The sequence below is a fragment of the Ictalurus punctatus genome, chromosome 2, assembly GCF_001660625.3.
Source record: "Ictalurus punctatus breed USDA103 chromosome 2, Coco_2.0, whole genome shotgun sequence".
NCBI lineage: Eukaryota > Metazoa > Chordata > Actinopteri > Siluriformes > Ictaluridae > Ictalurus > Ictalurus punctatus.
This window is the reverse complement of record NC_030417.2, coordinates 33,490,028-33,512,146: the sequence shown is the minus strand read 5'-3', so window position 1 is coordinate 33,512,146 and position 22,119 is coordinate 33,490,028. Positions and strand designations below refer to the sequence as shown.

General features: G+C 39.7%; 3 protein-coding genes across 6 annotated transcripts in view; all 3 read right to left on the bottom strand.

The window, feature by feature from the left end:
- Nucleotides 1–12,542, bottom strand: part of kcnh4a (potassium voltage-gated channel, subfamily H (eag-related), member 4a) — a 53,832-nt gene extending 41,290 nt beyond the window's left edge. Inside the window, exon 1 of the mRNA XM_053675899.1 lies at nt 11,740–12,542. Within this exon, the coding sequence (XP_053531874.1) occupies nt 11,740–11,815 (76 nt within the window). The 5' untranslated portion in view covers nt 11,816–12,542. The remainder of the gene's footprint in view (nt 1–11,739) is intronic.
- Nucleotides 12,543–14,485: 1,943 nt separating this feature from the next.
- On the bottom strand, nt 14,486–18,715 carry hcrt (hypocretin (orexin) neuropeptide precursor). The gene is made up of 3 exons (XM_047162367.2): nt 18,589–18,715; nt 18,395–18,480; nt 14,486–15,165 (listed from the first exon to the last, which is right to left on the bottom strand). Exons 2-3 carry the CDS (start codon nt 18,455–18,457, stop codon nt 14,755–14,757), a joined length of 474 nt encoding a protein of 157 aa, XP_047018323.1. The 5' UTR covers nt 18,458–18,480; nt 18,589–18,715; the 3' UTR covers nt 14,486–14,754.
- The window catches only part of plcl5 (phospholipase C like 5), a 98,077-nt gene continuing 94,436 nt past the window's right edge, over nt 18,479–22,119 (bottom strand). The window contains exons 6-8 of one of the 4 annotated variants that reach the window (XR_008393468.1): nt 20,580–21,802; nt 20,368–20,409; nt 18,479–18,804 (exon numbers count right to left, since the gene is read on the bottom strand). Coding sequence is in view for 2 of the 4 variants with exons in the window: in XM_017452892.3 (XP_017308381.1) it covers nt 21,590–21,802 (213 nt within the window). In the remaining 2 variants the exon portion in view is untranslated. Of the gene's footprint in view, nt 18,805–19,406; nt 21,803–22,119 lie in introns of those variants that run through there. The other 3 variants (XR_008393467.1, XM_017452892.3, XM_053675896.1) reach the window with 3 other exon arrangements.

Below are 22,119 nucleotides of genomic sequence, written 5' to 3'. Positions count from 1 at the left end.
ATGGCAGGAGGATGAATGTAATAGGGAAATTTTAATTGGCTGGATGCCTGGGGTCATGATCAGGGTCATGAGGTGATTACTTTGCTATCTTTAGTCAGAAAGGTAAAAAAAAAAGGTAAACATAAAAGTGACAGCAAAGACCTTGAGCTCCGATTGTATGCGAGTGTGTGTAAACTATTGCGCAAGTCCAGCTTCTCATTTTGCTGTTCATAGAAAAAGGTGAATATGAAGCAATTTGAAGGTTATTTCAATGTTCTGATGAAAAGAAAGAAAAAAAACACCCAACATTAAATAACCTTCCAGATTGCTTGCTGTTCTCTGTACAAGAAGTTCACGAGTCACTGTTTTCTCACAGGAGTGCCTAGGACAAGACTAAAACAAACAAACAAAACAAAAAGTCAGGAAAACTGGAAACTAATTAAATCTACAGTTCAGTCAGACACCTGGTTTAATATTGACTGTAGGCTCATTTAAAATGACAGAAGGAAGCTGACTGGAAAAGCTTGATCACACAAATAGAAGAACATCTTTATTTTCCACACATTTTTTTTTCCTCCTATTTTTAATCTACGACCCATTGGGTTTTTGTAAAATACAGAACTATACCAGAGCAAATTGGGACTATGCTCCTTGAGGTTCCTTAAGATGGCCTTCCTATAGGCAAGGGTCCTCTGCTTTTCTAATAGTTTTGGATATGGAACCATTCTGTTGAAGAGTTTTTTTTTTGTTTGTTTTTCCAAGTATGTACATTGAGCTTAAAAAGAAAGATCTTGATGTGATGAATATAGACTGGGGTTTGGATGATTTTCTCAGCCTGCAGGTTTCCAGGAACAGGTTAGCTCATTATAAACTACCAGACCTGCAGATGGAGACAGACACGGTGAACAACCAGGGAGTTTGGACATCCAGGCCTGATAATGAGATCTGGTCAGAAGGTGTTGATTTATTTTCTATGTAAGCAGCACTGACAGCAGTTCCTGCTGCAGAAAATCACAGGTTTATATTATTGCCAATGTTGTAATACCTTAGCGTTTCTATAGTAACAGGAGAGAGGAGAAAAGGGAGGATGGTGAGGGAACGACTGTTTATAGCTGTAACATACACCGATCAGCCATAACATTAAATCCACTGACAGGTGAAATGAATAACATTGAGTATCATGTTAAAATGGCAGCTGTCAAGGGTGGGATATATTAGGCAGCAAGTGAACAGTCAGTTCTCAAAGTCGATGGGGAAAAATAGGCAAGGGTGAGGATCTGAGGAAGGGCCAAATTGTTATGGCTAGACGACTGGGTCAGAGCATCTACAAAACAGTAGGTCTTGTGGGGTGTTCCCGGTATGCAGTGGTTAGTACCTACCAAAAGTGGTCCTAGTATGGACAGCCGGTGAACCGGAAACAGGGTCATTTATGCGATGCGCGTGGGGAGCATAGGTTAGTGTCCCGTTTGCTGAAATTGCTGAAAAGGTTAATGCTAGCTATGACAGAATGGTGTCAGAACACAGTACGTCACAGCTTGCTGCGCATGGGACTGCGGAGCTGCAGACCGGTCTGAGTGCCCATGCTGACCCCTGTCCACTGCTGAAAGCACCTACAATGGGCACGTGAGCATCAGAACTGTACCATGGAGCAGTGGTAGAAGGTGGCCTGGTCTGTTGAATCACGTCTTCTTTTACATCATGTGGATGGCCGTGTGCGTGTGCATCGTTTACCTGTAGGGAAGAGATTGCACCAGGATGCACTATGGGAAGAAGACAACCCGGCAGAGGCAGTTTGATGCTCTCGGCAATGTTCTGCGGGAAACCTTGGGTCCTGGCATTCACGTGGATGTTACTTTGACACGCACCACTTACCTAAACATTGCTGCAGACCAAGTACACCACTTCATGGCAACGGTATTCCCTGATGCAGTGTCCTCTTTCAGCAGGATAATGCAAAAAGTGTTCAGGAATGCTTTGAGGAACATCACAAAGTGTTGAAGGTGTTGACTCGGCCTCCAAATTCCCCAGATCTCAATCTGATTGAGCATCTGTGAGATGTCCTGGACAAACAAGTCCGATCCATGAAGGTCCCACCTCACAACTTAGGGTTGTTTAAAGGATCTGCTGCTAACGACCACAGCACACCTTCAGAGGTCTTGTAGAGGCCATGCCTTGACGGATCAGAGTTGTTTTTGCGGTACAAGGGGAACCTACACAATATTAGTCAGGTGGTTTTACTGTTACGGCTGATCAGTGTAAGTGATAACAAGAACTTTTAAATGAATAAAAGTATATAGTTCTTTAATAAATAGAAAGTGTCATGCACCGGAATCGACATAGAAATACAGCTCCCAGAATACAGTGCAGCCTACAAACATTGGCTGCTAAGCACTACAACACACCACCATCACAAACACTCTCATGTTCACGTTCACCCGATTACTGATTACACAAACCTGGACTCAATCACAGTCACAGCCATGTTCACCGTATATAAGAACTCTCAGTTCACACTCACTTTCCGAAGCACACTCTCGGTGTCGTTATCAAGCCGTTGACCGTTGACTGCTCTCCTGGTTTTGATCTCGTTTCTGGTTTCTTGCCTAACCTTGTTTATGCTGTTTGTTGATCACCTCACCGTTGCCTGCACCTTGACCCTGTTTCTGAATCGCGATTGCTACGATTATGAAAAACCTGTCAGCCTGCACTTGTGTCCTCGCCTGCATTCCTGACAGAAACTTCCTCGTGTTGGAACGTTGCTGTGGTATAAGAAGAATAAAACAGTACAGGAAGTGCTGTTATTGGAAAATAATCAACTTCAGGGTCTTAACAGTAACTCTTCTTTACGTCAGGCTGCATCACACCACTTTGTCGCTGATTATTTTCCTTAACCAGCACACTCCCAAGTGATTATATTACCGAAGCCTTATTTACAATTAGGTAACTAGTGTTGCGCATGACACATTCACAGACACTGAATTACTGGGCATATAAGAGTACATGTGCAGTAATAATAATTCCTTACATTTATATAGCGCTTCTCTAGACACTCAAAGCGCTTTAGATTGGGGGGGGGGGTCTCTTCAACCACCACTAGTGTGTAGCATCCACCTGGATGATGTGATGGCAGCCATAGTGCGCCAGAACCCCCACCACACCGGCTATTAGTGGAGAGGAGAGAGTGATGTAGCCAGTTCAGAGATGAGGATTATTAGGAAGCCATGATAGATAGGGGCCAATGAGGGAGAATTTCACCAGGACACCGGGGGCATACCCCTACTCTTTTACGAGAAGTGTCCTGGGATTTTTCATGACCTCAGAGAGTCAGGACCTCAGTTTAACGTCTCAGCTGAAAGACTGTGCTGTTTCTACAGTATAGTGTCACTATACTGGGGCATTAGACCCCACTCAGACCACAGGGTGAGCACCCACTGCTGGCTTCACTAACACCACTTCCAGCAGCAACCTAACTTTTCTTGAGGAGGTCTTCCATCAAGGTGCTGGCCAGGATCAACCCTGCTTAGCTTCAGTGGGACACCAGGCGAGACATGGAGGGAGATATGGCTCTTGCAATCACTGCTTACATTAAATGCGTTAATAAACCATACTAACACTATTCACCTTGTCTCTGTATTGAGTAAAATGTCTTTTATAATACAAAAGTCCTATATTCCAGATATCATCTGTATTCTGCTCAAAAAAGATCTCTATGTATGGATGGACCACGCCAAAGTTCTTTAAGCTTCATGCAGGTTTTATGGGGGTTGAACAAACAACAAAACAATACAGGAATAGCAGAGAGTAACATTAAACTACGTGCTCAATTCTTTCACAACAACTTTTCCACCATTTTAAAGCCTGTACATGACATTATTTTAATGTCCCAATGATGCTTGCATGTTTCAGTGAGTCAGACAGCATTTACACCAAACACACTGACCCACATGAGTCACACCTCTCTCTACTGAGGAGAAGGTCAGACGAAGGCACTTGTAGGAAAACTCTAGTCAAGAAGACATTCCCCGTGGACAGAGAAGGTAGAGCGAAGAAGACCCGACCTCGATGACCGTCAAGTTCTACTTGATGATTTTGGCCGCTGGTTCCTTTCTTCACGTTTGCGTGAAAACCAAAATGCAACTTCCACACTACTGTACGCTCACACACTCACACGATTACAAGCACCCACACACAGCCACTCATCCAAGCATGACTAAAGTCCCAAAAACCGAACAGGAATCCGAGTCGTGACTGGAGCACGGTGCACACTTTCACTGCATTCACATGTTAATAAACTAGTTCACATGGTGATGAAAACAGCAATACTACGCACTACACAGTCTGCCACACACTGCCACTGACAAAACCTTCAGTCACAAGTTTCTCAGTGTTTTAATTCTGTACTGTGACCAAGGCAGGAAAAACTTTATCTTAGACACAGCAGTGATTGAGTGTGAATTACGGTTGAAAAGGAATATGAATAATGTGTTGTAAATGAATACAAATACAGACATGTATATGAAGGGCTTGAAAGCTTCCCAGGGCATCTGGTTGGGACTAAAGGACACCACCGAGACTGGGATCCAGCAGGACAGCAGAAAAAAAGCCACGTGAGTGGGAGGTTTTTACTTTCATGTCGGTGTGAGCGAGTGGTCAGATATGGACAAATAAAGACGAAGTTCTTTAAAATAAACATGCAGTGCTCATTTACAGCATCCACTTACTCATCCTTAGTAACTGCCTGGTCAGGGTCACAGTGGTTTAAATTAGGTTACTAGTTTGTTTATATTTTGGGAAATAGAGTCAACTTGACCCCATTAATAAATAAAATATTAAGGGCAGGTACAAACAAAAATAATAACTGTGTAAGCAGGATTCAAAAATTGTTGAAAAAAGTTATGAACTTGAGTGATTTAGCTGAGGTTGAGGAACTTTCAGACCAGAATTTACACACCATGCTGACAGTGCTGCCATTTCTATATTTGGGTTTTATTCCAGTGTTTCCAGAGGTTCTGTGGAATATGTGCGTGGTTCAAATATGGTTCATATATAGACCACGCCCGCTTCGGATTTAAATGGTAAATGGTCTGCACTTATATAGCGCTTTTATCCAAAGTGCTTTACACTGTGTCTCATTCACCCATTCACACACTCACACACCAACGGTAGCAGAGCTGCCATGCACGGTGCTAACTTGCCATCAGGAGCAACTTGGGGTTAAGTGTCTTGCCCAATGGCACTTCGGTATGCGGAGTCACGTGGGCCGGGAATCGAACCGCCAACCCTACGATTAGTGGACAACCCGCTCTACCACCTGAACCACAGCCGCCCAAATACATATGCAACTATTCAGGGCGGCTGTGGTTCAGGTGGTAATGCGGGTTGTGCACTAATCATAGGGTTGGCGGTTTGATTCCCGGCCCATGTGACTCCACATGCTGAATTGTCCTTGGGCAAGACACTGAACCCCAAGTTGCTCCTGATGACACGCTAGCGCCTTGCATGGCAGCTCTGCTACCATTGGTGCGTGAGTGAACGAGAACCAGTGTAAAGTGCTTTGGAACCGCCAAGGTTAAAAAAAGCATTGTATAATTGCAGACCATTACCATATTTGGAGCACTATACAGTTACATGCTTTATGTAGACATGCACACACCCCCCCCCCACTACCCCAAAAAATGCATTTTTGTACAGCTGATGCAATGTCTTTATATTTATCTACCTGCTATTGTCTTCTTGTTTATCATTTTATTATTTTCATTTGGCATTTTTGTTTGGTTTTCCTGTTTGTTTGTTTGTTTGTTTATTTATTTATGTATTATTATTATTATTAATAATACTGTATTATTATTATTATATACAGTAGCTGCTTTTGCAAACTGCAGATGACTTAACGCTGTATAAATGTTCATTCATTTATCCATTATTATTTCTCCTGTCACATAATGATCTAGACATCCATATGCAAATCATCCATTTTCTATATCCATATACAGCACTCAGTTACTTCATTTAACTGTCATTTATTTAGCTACAATAATTACAGCTCGATCGATATCGTAGTCCTTCATTAGTGATTATCGATTAGTCTTGTATAATGATTGTCAAAATGTTCAGTACGTATGAACCGAGAGCTATTCTGCATGTGAATACAGTATGTGCTTGAGATGTTTTGATCTTTACAACATTTTCTTTCTGCTACTGGCTGTTTGGACTTTATTAAGGTCGAGGTCAGGAGCATAAATACACCCACGCTGTACAGGTTATGATAATTTCATGCTGTGAAACAGAGAAACTGTTTCCTCCGCAGTGCACTGTTCATCTGTTTATTTATAGGAGTCCACTTAATACATCATAATGCAACAGCTACATTATTTAACAGGCGGTTTCTAATGGCCAGACATATTGGTTTTGTTATTACGTTTATCGACGGAAAGTAGTTAAGGAGTTCATGCATTCAATTATTTCTGAACCCCTTAAGAATGGCAAATAGAGTAGGGTCATTCTTGACGTTTCTGTTAAAAATGCAGACTCATTTTGTAATCTTTTGTTTATTTACAGTATTAATCGAGTAGGTATGAAGTTGCTAATAAACAAAAAGCACTGTGCTTTTTTACTGTGCTATAAATTGCATTACTGTGCTAAAGACAGGTGCTAAAGAATCAGTCACATTCACAACTTTAGTATTGATATGATCAAGTGGATATCAGCAGACTCCAGGCCTTCATAAGTAAATATCTCTTTTTGAAAGCGATACAATACTGTTCAATTTAATTCGATTTTTATTTGTATAGCGCTTTTAACAACGGACATCGTCTCAAAGCAGCTTTACAGAAACATATAAACACAGGATCCATATTTTATGCGTGTGAATTTATCCCTATTGTGCAAGCCGGTGGCGACGGTGGCGAGGAAAAACCCTTAAGATGTTAAGAGGAAGAAACCTTGAGAGGAAGCAGACTCATCTGGGTAACAACGGATCGTGTGAAAGTAAAGGAAAGCTCATTATGCTTTTTAGTCTTTGTTGAACTAGTCCACTGTACTGTTCAAAAGTCTCATGCACCCTAATATTTTTAGTACAAATTTTCGTTATAGATGTTTACTTGATGACCGAGTCAGCACAAAAACATTTTAGATTTACAAAACGTTACTTTTCCAACAAAAAATGGTCAGAAAAGTAAGCAAGATATTATGTATTACAGAACACTTTTCAGACAAAAAAAACAACAAAAAAAACCCTAAAAAAAAAAGCCTCCAGAAGAAACATCTCACCAAATATTGAAAAATATTTTCTCTCTCCAAACTTTGTTTAGATTATTATTGTTTACTGTTTGCTCTTCATAGTTTAATTGAATTATTTTTGAAGGCATCTTTGCTTTATAGCATTTCTTGCCATGTGCCTAAGACTTTTGCACAGTTCTGTATATCTGGTGTGGATAGCTGATGAAATTAAAACATTACGAATGGGCAGAGAGTCTACAATTTAATAACTGGGATGTGTATATATATATATATATATATATATATATATATATATATATATATATATATCCCCTATTTTCCCCCAATTTGGTCACATGACCGCTACCAACCTGGGAGAATGAGGGCTAACCCATGCTTATTCAGAGACATGCGAAGCTCCAACTGCATCTTTTCACATGGCAGTGTAACACACTCGGAGGAAAATGCTATTTACTCTCTTTCGCATATGTGAGCTCACAGATGCACGTGACTGGCGAGTGTCACTGTGACAGACAGTGCAGAGAGAGTATGCTATCTTTCCCACCCTGGAAGCACAGCCAATTTTACTCTCTTGGACTCCCAAGAGATGGAATTATTGGGATTTATTTGAACTCTCCCGATGATAGGGCGAATGCTTTTCTGTTACGCATTTGGACCCATTTATACATGGTCATTGCTGTCAAATAAAACAAGCTCTTTGGCAGTATTGGGCTTTGGATTACTGTATGTGCATGGGTATTAAAATCATCAGTTATGATTCAAAACATAGGTCATATTTTTGATTTTTTTTCCCCCCCTCTGGAACATGGATGATCCTGAGAAGTGATTGATTTTTAGTAGAAGTACATAAAAAGCTCATAAAAGAGTCCATATCTTTTTGCGATCATAATTTTGTCTTTTATAGCTATAGTTTATAGCAGCTATAATGTAAGTCATAACAGGAACTTGTTTTGTGAACATTCCACTATACGTCTATTAAGTGATTGAAAAAATTATGTTCTATAATTAATTAAAAAAAAAAAAAAAAAAAAAACCTTGGCAAATTACTGTGGTGTAAAACATGATTTTATTTATTTTTTTCAATAACAGCATGTCTCAACCTGTTTTATGTTTTATGGAATATCATTATATATATATTTTTATTGTCTTGCAGATATTTTAATTGAAAAGTTTCAGAAGGTGCTTGATAGATGAACAGGGCTTTTTTATTACACATCTAAACTACTTTAGAGAATTCCCCATTTAGCTGAAGCGCCGTTAGTTTAGAAAAGGGCTAATTGGTATGAGCTTTATGAAGTGCCAAGTCTTAATTGCTCTAAGAACTCCTGTGGCTCTTTCAAAGTCTCTGTTTATAATCATACTCATTTAAACATGTTCTTTGGATATACTGTACATATCCCTTACAGAATACATAGTATAGATTTACATAACACTCCTAACGTGTATACCACACTTTACAGTGCTAATGAGCTGTCAGTCAGTTCACGCTGAGAAAAAGTCATTACAAGGAAATAAAAAAGAAAATGAAACGCCAAAAGTAATTATCAAGAATTCATAGACTTAACCAGTATCTATTTTACATCTTCGGCCTGAAATTACATAACCAAATCTTGAGACGTTCTACTGAGAAAGCACAATGGAAAATAAAAGCAAAAAGTGTGAGTAAAGCAGTTAAAGGTTTGATAGTTATAGTCGGAAGGGAACGAACCGTAACTACATTAGTGATCCTACTGGGTAAGTAAAAGCTCTGGTGTGCTGTTCAGCTTCTTGTTTTGGTAGAGAGACTGAGAGCTGAGATGTGACTCAGAAAATCTTTTGACGCAGAAAATCAGAGTAATGGTGTGTTGAAATACTGATTTAACCAACAGCCAGTAGCATTCGAGATACGAGACACGCTCCCACCGAATCTAAACGAACTCGGCGTTAGCTTAGCGAACTAGCTAAATATAGAGATCAGCGAAGAGTTTTACACTGAACCGATGAACCATTTTTTGCTGCTAACAAGCTGCTACTGTAGAATAAGTCTTAGACTTAGAACCCTCAGGGGCAGGACATACACTTCTAGAGAGCATTTAATTGCAAAAACGCAAGACTAGTATATACTGAGTCAACAGTCATTTTCCAAGAAGGCATAAACTATCAAATTAAAATCAATTAAATATCTTCTAAACTAGGGTGCGCTGGGGCTTAGTGGTTAACACGTATACCTCACACTGCCCGGGTCGGGGGTTCGATTCCCGCCGTGGCCCTGTGTGTGCGGAGTTTGCGTGTTCTCCCCGTGCTGCGGGGGTTTCCTCCGGTTTCCTCCCCCGGTCCAAAGACATGCATGGTAGGCTGATTGGCATGTCCAAAGTGTTCGCAGTGTATGAGTGGGTGTGTGAATGTGTGTGTGATTGTGCACTGCGATGGATCGGCACTCCATCCAGGGTGTACCCCGCCTTGTGACCGATGCTCCCTGGGATAGACTCCAGGTTCCCCGCGACCCTGAAGGATAAGCGGTATAGAAGATGGATGGATGGATGGATCTTCTAAACTGTGGGGGTATATTTAGGTATCTTAGTTACCTAGATATACTAATGGATAGGTAAAGAAAGCTCTGGAACAGCACTTTTGATTTCAGGTGCACTTTAAGTACATTCTACAGAGAAATTTAAGGGTTTTAGGGTGTCATGTTCTGTCCACAAAGTGTTGCTAGCATCTTTATTTTCTTTTGGCATTTAACCATGAGGTGACTGTGTGCCGTGCTTGGATTTTGGCAGTGTTTTCACACAGCATGCTCCTGATCCTGAAAAGATTATCTGTCATCCATGCATGCACCAAACCAATTAATCCAACAAACCCTTGTACCGTCAGATGGATGTGTCAGCCGATGTGTGTAGTGCGGCGGGTGGCGTGATTTGGAAGGTCGTGCTGTTGTTACAGCGTCAAGGTGCTTTCATTAATAACTGTGAAGTGCAAGTTTAAACATAGGTTTCATGAAGGTCAATAAGAAGTAGTTTGTTCTTTTTCTGGTGGTTGAACCTTTCTAGAGTGTAAGCATTAGTTTCAGAGTTCTATGTAGAACCTTTTAGGATTTCCCAAGGACAAGCTGAAGGATTAAGGGTTCTAGATTTGACCTGCGTTATTTTCTTTCTCGCTCTTTTTAATGGTAAAAGATGGGAACAAAAGAGAGTCTGATGCACAGGTTTAGAGACCTGGCCGTACATGGTCACTTTGCTCTTGCTCATTGTAATGTTTATTAATTTGGTGTGTGGAGGTTGGATTGGAGAGGCATTCATAAAGCCATCGAAGATCCTTTTCAAAACTTCGCTTATTGCTTGCCTTCACGGGTGAAAGGAGTCAAATAGATCTACTCGAAATGCAATATTCACGAGCTTGAGATGTGGGGTTTAAAAACGACTACGTTTTAGGATTTACAAAGTTGCTTGGATAGACCTAGAGTAGATTTTCACTTTGTAGGATTCTCTCAGTCTGGCACTACCCGCTTTGGATTTTCATAAGAAGCGTAAAAATCAAACAAGAACCTGAAACCTGAATGTTCTTATGCATAAATAAATAAATAAGGTTTCATGTTGGGAGAATGCAAAAGAACCTTATTAATTCACTCATGAGAGTAAATTATACGATGAGCATAAAAAAAAAAAGACATCTATCCTTCTGAGTTAACATTTAAATTCACAAGTAAAGTCACAAGAGTTTAAGAAAATGTTCATGGTTTTTTTTTTCCAAGACAAACGCGGTCAGCTTTTACACCTATAACATACGATAACATTGATATCATTGATATAAAAAGAAATTCTGCTGGTATAAAAATCCCTGATATTAAACCTTCAATCCGAAGTTTACATCTAATGTAACGATATTTATATAATACCACTAGAATTATAAATGATATATTATATATTTTAACACACCTGGTCTGAGGACAGTTTCCATACAGAGAACACAAAGTATAGTTAATATGTAGGAAAGTATAGAGGCATCTTTTTTTAATGATTTTGATGGTTTTAAGAAGAAAGATATCATATATAAACAGCACTAATGTACAGTTTTATATTAGCTTATTGCTGAAATTCTTTAAACTGACTTATGTAATCCTTGATGGGGTTTTTTTTCTTTCCGGTTCCTAGCTTCCTCAACAGGTCTTACGCAGAACCCTCTGTGAAAGGAAAACACTCTGTGTAGAACCTTCAAGGGTTCTCATAGAAGAAGACTCTAGCTAGCTGTTCATAAGGCTAAGATTAAAACAGAAATGCTGATGTGACAGCAGAACGATTGAGATTTCTGACACGGTTTACTTCGACATCACGCTTTTTTTTGTTGTTTTGTCGTTTAATACCCCCCCCCCCCCCATTTATATCGTTGACTGAGTCCTAAAGCTGCTTCTCTCTTTGTGTCCTCGCTCTAATATCAGCCCTGAACAATAGAATTAATGCCATTTTTCCATTCACTTCCACAACAAGAAGCTAGAGGTCATAGGTCAGACCGAGTACAGGCAGAGGGATTAGTCGCGGTACTCACGGGTGCCGTCGAAGTGCTTGGCGATGGTGTCAAGGAAAGTATTCTGGGGGGCCAGGAGCCCCTTCATTACAGGCATGGCTACTTTCCAGTCCTGAAATCACTCCATCCCAAAAAGAAGACTAGAACCAGAAGGAGAGTGAGGGAAAGAGAGTGAAAAAGACAGAGGAGAGATGGATATTGTGCGAGAGAAAGCTGGAGATCTGAGAAAGGCATTCATTTAAACGGATGATCCTTCCTCCAGGGTGTCTGGGCAGATGATCTGCTTTGGATCAGTGCACTTCACCCACCGGTTGATTCAGTTTGTTCTCTGATGACGCTCACTTAGATGAATATTTCTTAACTTAATCTGCGCCGTGACAGTCGATGTCATCCATGTATGCGTCCGGATCCTTGTAAATATTCAGTTAACGCCGCTCCATGATGATGAACAGTGCACATCTGCTGATCAGCTGGAGAAAGAACAACAAAAAAAAAAAATCCCACCTCTTCAATCGAATTCACTTTTCCTAGATTGCTCTCTTTTCCTCTTTTCGCTCGGATTCGGACCACGTACCACACTCCTTCTGAAGAGCTCTTCTGATCTTTTCCTTTCCAAACACTTGGACATTCAGTCTTCTGCCTGCAAGTTGGAGATCTCTCGTCGTTTTCTCTCGTCAGCTCGATTCTAAAGCGTCTTTGGGTTCTCCGGTGCTCGACTCGAGCTGCAGCAGGTGTCCCGTCAGCATCCCTCCAATGTTCAGCATCTCATTTTACACTGGTACCTCTTCTAGCATCCTCTCTCTCCCTCTCTCCCTCCCTCCCTCCCTCCCTCTCGCTCTCTCTCTCTCTCTCTCTCTCCCTCCCCCTCATTTGTTCTCTCACATACTCATACTATCACATTCTCTTAGTCTCTGTCTCTTTGCCACCCAGCCAACAGGCTTTCTGTTTATTTCTATCTCTATTCCCTCATCGTTTTTTTTTTTTCTTTTCTTTTCTTTTCATATTGAATTCACTTACAGGAAATGATCTTCTTTCTTTTTTTTTCTTTCTTTTTTTTAAATCACTAGCGAGGTCATCACGGACGCAGTAATCCACTTGACGTAGCGCACCGATTTTGAATAGAAAACACTGGACCCATCATTGCATCAGACACTGTTCTGGCTAAAAATGTGACATGCTTTAGCACAATGCACTGAAAACTCATGACGATATTAATATCTGGGGCGAGTTCATCAGAGTTACGTTCTTACCATTTAAAAATTTTTTTTTTTTACAGAGAAAACGAACACCCAAGTGTTTGTGGCAGCGCTGTTGAACTCTCCAGTCTGATATACGCAACAGCAGCTCTGACAGTAGTGCCGGCTGTAATTCAAATCACGGGTTAATATTCATGCGCTCGTTCGTTTCTATAGTAACAGCTCATTCACAGGGATTTGCATGGTGCACTTAATCGAAGCCTAAGAAGAAACTGATGTGATAAACAGATCATATAAAAATGTGCTGTCGTTTAACGAAGATGTATAGGCGTTGATCTGGGGAAGCTTCCTGTAACGAGACAGTGTGCAATTTTTGTTTCATTAATGTGAAGAGAGAAGAAAGAGGGGCCGGTGAGGGAACGACGGTTTATAGCTGTTAATGTATACACGGTATGGCCGAAAGTATGTGGACACCTGGCCAAGATGCCCATTTGTGCTTGAACAAAGGCATGGCATTTATATGGAGTTGCCCCAGCCTTTGCAGATATTACGGTGTCCATTCTTCTGGGAAGGCTTTCCACTAGATTTTGGAATGTTGCTGTAGGGATTTGTGCTCATTCAGCCGGAAGAGCATTAAGTGAGGTGAGGGTGAAGAGGCCTGGAGCGATGTCGGTTTGTTCCAGCGGTGTTCATGTACTTGAGGTCAGGACTTTGTGTGGGCCACTCAAGTTTTTCCACTCCAAACTTGGCAAACCATGTCTTCATGGATGTCGCTTTGTTTTCCACAGGAGCACTGTCATGCTGGATCAGGTTTGGCCACTTAGTTCAAGTGAAGGAAAATTACTGACAAAGACAAAGACTGACAAGGCTCACTTGTGGGTGTAATGGTCAATGGCCACAAACTTTCGGCCCTATGGCGTAGCTGCTATAACGTCAGTGAACAGGAACTTGTTCTGTGGATGTTCCACAACATTAACCGTAACTATAAATGGATAAAAAGCGACAGAAACGTTGGCAAACTGCCGTGTTATAAGAGGAGAACGTGTTAGGACTTCACAGTGGTGTGTGTAGCAGAGGAAATAGCGGGCGGAGGGGGCTTAGAAAAGATAGAAAAGACAACCGGTGATTGTATTGTCAACTAAATCAGTCAGGATGCTGGATTTAAATAACAGAGGGGTTCAGGGTGTTGTTTAGATACTAAAATTTTGCTGAAAACAAATAGACAAAAAAAAATGAAAAGAAAAAGGTTTTTTTAAAAAAAAAAAAAAAATAAATAAATAAATAAAACCCCACTCCACAAGGAGAGAGTTACCATAACTATAACTACATTTTAAGACAACTATTACATATTACATTCTCACATAATATTATTTAAGGTAAAATGTAAAGTCTGTTCTTTTGTTGTTGTTTTTTGTTTTTTTTACTGTTTAACGTCGATCATCGAATCTGTTTGTTTTGTTTTGTTCTGTTTATTATTTTTAAAAATGACAAATCCTAGTTATCCAAAGTTATTGATGATTTTTTTTTTAGCTTTCACTTCTCTTTGCCTGTTAACACTTTAATGATTAATATTCATTTCATTACTTTATTTGTAACTTGTCTATACAATATGATACAACTCTGCCACCTTGTGGCCACTTGCAACATTACACACAAATAACTACGAATCAATTTTAAATAATAATATACATAGTAGATGATTCAGACTAATCCTGACTATTAATCACAATTAAGGTGCAATAATACAATGCATGTACGGAAATATTCACCACAACAGATATCACTAGCTTAATGGGTTAGGTTAATAATGTGCTGTTTTAGAGAAGGATCAGGGCACTAATCACTGTTCGTATGAGTCTCTGTCTACAGGCCGGATCAGGTATTTTAGTGGTCTTTCGAGGTCCAGTTTAAAGGGTGTGTGGTCGGTACCGAATCCGCTCCATACGCCTCTCTTGCCCATAGTAAGGATCCCCGCAGCTTGATTGCGTGAGCTGTGCAGAAGATGCTGCAGTCGGTCCTGGTACCGGGTTTCGGGCGCGTTCCGTTTGCCGAGTGTGAGGATCCCGGCAGCGGCGTCGCTGCTCAGGCGCCCGAGTTTCCCATCCAGGTCGGTGAGGTTCCGGTGTCCCGTGCGACACAGTAACTCATGGAGCGGGCACGGGTGTGGCTTCCTCGTGCAGCAGCTCGTCATCGCCTCTGTGTCACAGGTGAGCTGGGTCATCACCGCGAGGAAGAGCACGAGCTGCACCTTCTGCTCAGGTGAGGAAAAGAAGAGAGGGTACAAGCAACAAGAGTTACATTACACCCTACAGCACACCCTGCTGGGAAAAAAAAAAACCCAATAGAAACCCTCACAGAAATTCTAATGGTTTCCACTACAAATACCATTACAAACCATACGCTAACTATTAAAACCATTACCATTATTGGTCTTTAATGGTATCCACTGGACATAACATTGCACCAACAACAAGTTACAAGTAGCGTCCCAAGGGACCATTACAGTTTCCAGTAAAACCAATACAATTCCCATTGAAACCATTACAAATTCTCTGAGGGTTTCTATTGTATTTTTAAACAAGTGTTACAAACCTTAACCTCTAGTTAAAATGTCTTACAGTAGGGCTTCCCCAAATGTTTTTTTTTTTTTTTCCTGAATCCCTTTAAAGCATGCTACATTACAGTATAAGACCAAAAGTTTGTGGACAGCTGACCATCACACCCATACTGTATGTGCTTCATCCCCAAACTGTTACCACAAACTTAGAAGCACACAATTGTCTAGAATGTCTGTGTATGCTGTTGCGTTACAATTTCCCTTCACTGGAACTAAGAGGCCCAAACCTGTTCCAGCAGGACAATGATCCTGCGCACAAAGCAAGCTCCATGAAGACATGGTGTGCCAAGGTTGAAGTAGAAGAACTTGAGTGGCCTACACAGAGCCCTGACCTCAACGCCACTGAACACCTCTGAGATGAACTGGAGCCTCCTCATCCAACATCAGTGTCCGACCTCACTAATGCTCCTGTAGCTGAATGAACACAAATCCCCACAGCCACACTCCAAAATCTAGTGGAAAGCCTTCCCAGAGGAGTGGGACTAAATCTGGAAGGGGATGTTTAACAAGCACATATGAATGCTATGGTCAGGCGTCCACAATCTTTTGCCCATACAGTGTACTTTTCAGTCTGTGAACTATCTTAACATATTTACTAATGATTTCATATATTTACATCTACCTATTTAAAGTTTCAACATTATATAGTAACATCTTTTTTTTTTTTTTTTTAGACTTTATGTAAGCTAAGATTAAGGGAAACTTCTGTAATAAATGGCAAAAAGTTGTGAATTATAGGCATGTCTCTTTTTAATTTGTAATTGAATGTGACATTAACACCTTGGTGAAGGAACGCCTGCCTTACAGAAAAGCCATACGAAACCAGCGGCACACAAGCTATGAATCAATACATCGATATCAATATTTTAATAATGAATAATGATTATAATCATACAACTGTTAATCCCATGTGGACATATTTTCTTTCGGAGTCGACAGCGTTGCAATAATAGAAGTTGCACGATATTATGGACCTTCTCCACACCTCTTAGATTGTACACTATCACTCTTTCTGAATTCTTTGCCATTTTAAAAAACCAAAAAGCTTTCATCACGTCCTGAATGGTTGATTACGTTGCTCCAAAACAGCTTGTACAACATTGTGCGCCTTGTCTAGAATATATGACAAGTATTTGTTTGGACACTTTCAAGCTTTCTGAATTTCCTTTGTGCCGTGGTTGTGCTGTCTTTCTTATATATATATATATATATATATATATATATATATATATATATATATATATATATATATATATATACAAGAAAAAATGTAAAAAATGAATCCGAAACTGGAATTTGAATTCAAAGTAATAGAAAAAAAACAACAACAACCTAAGAGTAAAGATTAAGGTTACTGTAAAACTAAGATCAGGATGAAATGATGCCTTAAATACAAGTCAGATTATTTGAATAGATAATAATTATATAATAATAATAATAATTATACATAAACTTTAATTTAATTCAAGTTCCTGGATTACACTGGAGTATATATTGGGTAAATTACATGGGGGTCCCCGTGCTCATGGAAGAAAAATAACGTACTGGGAAAAAAACCAAAACATTTTGTTTCATATTCGCAAAGATCAGAGCTTTTGTGCGATATATGACTCTATGAATTTTCTACAATGAGTTTTCATTAGGAAGAGTCAAGCAACAAAAAACCTTCATGTTAAGAAAATGTATTAGTTTCAGGTTTTCAGGTTCCGATTGCGCTATTCTAGAGAAACGTACCAACTTTTTGACCTTTCTTGATTGACTACAGTGTCAGAATGTGCATATTTATTTATGCTGGGCTCTAACACATTAACATCCCACCTTATAATTCAACTATTATGTTAAAGCTTATTATTTAGTAGTTACTATGAAGTGAAACTAATAGGAACGCTACAGTAGAGTGTAGGTATGGACCAATCGGAACCTGGTTTTAAACAATAAACCACTTCATAATTTCGAGTTTTTGTTATACTAGCTAAAAAACAACCTGCCGGACTGGACTTTCAGGTTCATTTTATCCATAGATCAATTTTCGGTACCGCTTATCCTACACCGGGTCGCAGGGAGCTCGGAGGCTATCCCAGGGGACTCAGGGCACAAGGCGGGGGACACCGTGTACAACCCATCACAGGGCACAATCACACACCACGGACAATTTGGAAACGCCAATCAGCCTACAATGCATGTCTTTGGATTGGGCGAGGAAACCGGAGTACCCAGAGGAAACCCCCAAAGCACAGGGAGAACATGCAAACTCCATGAACCCCCAACCCCAGAGGCGAGAGGCAAATGTGCTGACCACCAAGCCACCGTGCCCCATTCATTCAGTCTCATTTTTCCAAGTTGTCCAAATAGGAGCTGCTTTTAGCCTTAAAGATTGTATGATTATGACTCGATAATAACCATGTAGCTTGTATGATGACTATTAGTAACCTCAGCTAGTAGGTTTCTTTGCTCTACATATTAAGTTACTGAAATACTGCCATATGCTAGGTACTGTAAGGAAAAATAGTACTGCGTATGTAATTATTACATATAAAACACAGAAGACGTATAGTTTCGTTTGGAACCTTCCCTACTTGGGAACTTTATTTTTAGACCTGAGTTTAAGCGTTACCTTAGATTACTTTAGTAATCCAAGTAGTTACCTTAGTTACCATTGTTTTTTCTTTTTACCTCAGAGTGTGGTTTGTATGTTATGTCTGGTTCCTTTCAGACACACTGTCAACAAATGAACTCCTGTAGAATAGACCTTCGATTTCAAAACCCTCTCACTGAAGATTTCAGGGAACATTTCTGAAAAACTGAAGGAAATCCCACTCAAATTTAGTATATCCTACAACTAGGACGTGTTAGAAGTGCTTACCTTAGCCGAAGAAGCACCCAGGGGTCTCATTGCTCCTCTTTGCTTGATATGGACATGTGCCATCCTAGAGAAAGTCTCCTAATAATCTGAGTGATCATGAGAAAATGAGGATTTGTTTATATACTATGCATCTCCGTATCTCTGACGTAATCCTCTAATGAAATTATCCAAACAAAGCCAACAAAGCCAACCACCTGATACCGCTACTCTGCCCCATCATCTCCTTTATTCTCATGTTGCTCATTTAAGAGCTGGATTGTGATACTCTGTCAGAATGTTCGTGGTTTTGATCATTAACAGGCTAATCGGCATGCACAGCTTCAGGTATCCATAGAGCTTCGTGGAGACTTCTGGGGTAGTATTGTGTGCGCTTTGTATCGTGTGACATTCCATTAAGTCGGTGATTAGCACTAACAGGACAGAAATAAAAGAAGGTAGAAGTCATCACAGGCCTGGAGAAGGTAAAGGGTAATGAGGATGCAGGGAGGGGGCTTTTGTCTGGGTTACAGAGTGGTTAATGTTAATGACTGTTATGGATCGCTGTATTGAGAATTACCACCTTATTACTCTCATGCTCTTTCACAGACAACACTTCATACATGTTTATTTACGTACAACGTGTATAGATGACGTGAGCGTATCGTATTTATGCGGGTAGGAAATGCAATGCTCCAGTTTGTTCCAGCAGGACTTAGTCTTTACTTGGAGAGTTACGTTTATCTTTATATTTATATTTATATTCAAGATATGCTTTGTCACTGACTAAATTTGATTATGGAAACGTATGGTTATTTCCAATCCTTAAAATATTTAAATTAACTACAAAACCCACCTCAGGTCTTTTTTTAAGCTTTCACATAGTCCTAGATAATATACTTTATATTTTCAATAACCTGATACTTTATATTACATCCATACATTACATACATTTTGGACACCGAGGTCGGTATTTCTAAATATCCGCAGAGTAATATTTTGTTCTTAACTGGCTTTTTTTTTTTTTTTTTAAACATCAGGAAATTTACTCCTACACTTCGTAGAATAAGAGCAATGTAGAAAAATTCTTTAGCCTTAAAAACACTCTTCAATAGGCGAGTGCACTCTTAAGAGTGCTTCGGAGGTGGTTCAAAGTGTTAAGAGTAGCATACGGTGGCGAAAGAGACAGAAGAGACGTGCACTCACACTGTTTGCTCTCTATCCTTGATCAAAATATGACACGTTTAGCACATTATTATAACAGAAAAGCTGCACCGTGTACAGCTTTTAACCCTAACCATGATTGGTCAGAAAGTGTCGGTTAATTTTCTACAACAGCAGCTGTGACAGTCGTTCCAGCTGCAACACAAATCACAGGTTTATAATAATGCACTCGTTCTAATACGTTATCATTTCTATAGCAACAACTAATTCACTGGTGTGGCGGACGCACCACATGACCAGATTTAAAAATGCGTGTAATGGTTGACATGGTTTCTGTGAGGAGACGTTTATTTAGCATTTATGGAAGGAGTCTCCAGTGTCAGCACTTAAAATAAAAGGATTTTGTGGTTTCTCTGTGTTTGTTTTGTCTTATTAGCATGCCTGTTTATCGATGCTATAACGTAAGTGACAAGGGGAATAAGCAGATGTTCCACATCATTGAAGGATGAACAGATGAAAGCGTAACGTGTCATTGTTTAATGAATGAAAAATTGTAAAAGTTGGCAAATTGTTGTGTGGGGAAAAAACGCTTCAGGGCATGCTGTTATAGGAAAATAATCAGCTTCAGAGTGGTAACAGTAACTCCATGTACAGTAATGTCAAGTCATATCACACCACCCTGTCGCTGATTTGTTCTAAACATAACAAGTATTTACCTGGGTTACGATTAAAATGTGCTCAAATACAGATAAACAGTAGTTCTACATCAATAAGTGTAGGATTTAAATGTAAAAAAATAAAATAAATACAATTAAATAAAAATAAATACTTACACAAATTTATAATCGAATCTGAAATTCTTGAACGTGTAACAGCTGAATTTCCAGGTGCAAATGAAAGACAAGAAACATTTAGTTCTAGTGCCATTTCACTTTTATAATATATTATGGGCTTAATAAATGGAAAAAAAAATCAAATAAAATAATCAAATGAGGTGTTATTCCGCAGCTGTTACTCTTTCTCGAAAAATCCCCCTTCCACTCACCCTGTTTGGCCGTTAACCTTTGACCTATTTCCATTCCAGTGACATCTTGACTATGGGTACAGCAGGCATCCTGTAATTATAAAATAACTGCAATATTAATATACCTACCCACAATAGTTACAGTAGTTATTACAATAGTCACTTTGTTCACAAACAGCATGTATTGCTCAGAGCTAGACTGCAAAAAAGGGAAACTCCTTTCATTCATTCTAAAACGATTCACTGAATTCATTCACAATTTAGATGATTTGCTTGTCTGAGTCTCTGTGCTGATTTGATTTTTTTTTTTTTTTTTCCGTTTGAGTTCAGTCTGTCTCAACAGGAGAAGTCCAAGTTCCAGTTCGAACACAATGGTGAGTATTAGGACAGACAGATAACACATTTTCACACACTGGAAAAAAAAAACAAAAACAACAAAAAAAAAACAACCCTGGATAAAAGTCCAAATGACAGAAATATAAACATAAAGTAAAAATAAAATATGAACGTGTGTGTGTGTTTGAAATGGTACATCTGTGTGCCTTTATTACAGCCTGCCCTTGATTTATGCAATTCTTTATTATATTTATTACTTGAGCGTTATTACTATTATAAGATTTTACGGGACATTCCTGGCCTTTCCAGCTAGTATACAACTGTAATTAAAGACCAGGTTTCATTTCTGATTAGGTTTAAGCATTGTAAGAGGCTCAGGTTAGAGATTTAACCAGAATCCATACAGTAACATAAAGCAGACACTTCCATCTTCTCATTACAGATTCCTCAGAGCTAGTGGAGTCCTTGGCTTTCCACTCGTCTAGCAACTAGCTGAAGGGACAGAACTGTGGACCAATCTGTACAGACCTGCCTTCTTCTAACGCTTCTATCGCTTTTTACTCCCTCTATCTCTGTGTCCTTGAAGTCATTGCTTTGTTCCCACCTTTCCAAGGTCACCTGTCCTGTCTCGCTCCCTCCCTCTTTCTCGTTCTCTCTGTCTCTCGCTCGGTGTGTACTGTATATATATCTATATATCAGTGTAGGGTATTTGTGTCTGTGCTGTGGTAGTCTGTCTCAGGGATGGTGTGTAAGGCTCCGAGGAGCCGTGGGTAAGGAGGCAGCAAAGGCGAGGCCGGCGATGTAGAGGCTCCATTCTTGGCCAGGCCGCAAGAGTGAGCAGCGTAGTGGATCTGCCTCAGCGTGTCCATCGCCTCGGATTTGGCGTGCTTCAGCAAGTCTGCCTGGCCCTGAGACATAGAGAGAGAGCCAATTTTCATCATTTGAACATTTACAGGTGTCACTTCGGTGAGTATGATGGGTCAGAGTATTTTCTGCATTTATTTATTTATTTAGTCATTTGTTATATTTTTCTGTGTAAGAGTCAAAAATACATTACAGAATTAATAATAATAATAATAATAATAATAATAATAATAATCGGATATCCTCAATCCAGCTGACTTTCTACAAATTTCGCAATACAATTCGCAATATTTGCAGAACTTGGATTATTCACAACGAATTAAAAATAAATAAATATATAAAGGTAAGAGCAAACAAAAGA

What these genes read in the sequence shown, in the direction of transcription:
- hcrt (XM_047162367.2), bottom strand. Translation starts at nt 18,457, where the DNA reads ATGGCACATGTCCATATCAAGCAAAGAGGAGCAATGAGACCCCTGGGT. An exon ending in TGGGTGCTTCTTCGGCTAAG is followed by an intron (nt 15,166 to 18,394) that starts GTAAGCACTTCT and finishes TCACCTGAGCAG; the next exon opens with AAGGTGCAGCTCGTGCTCTT.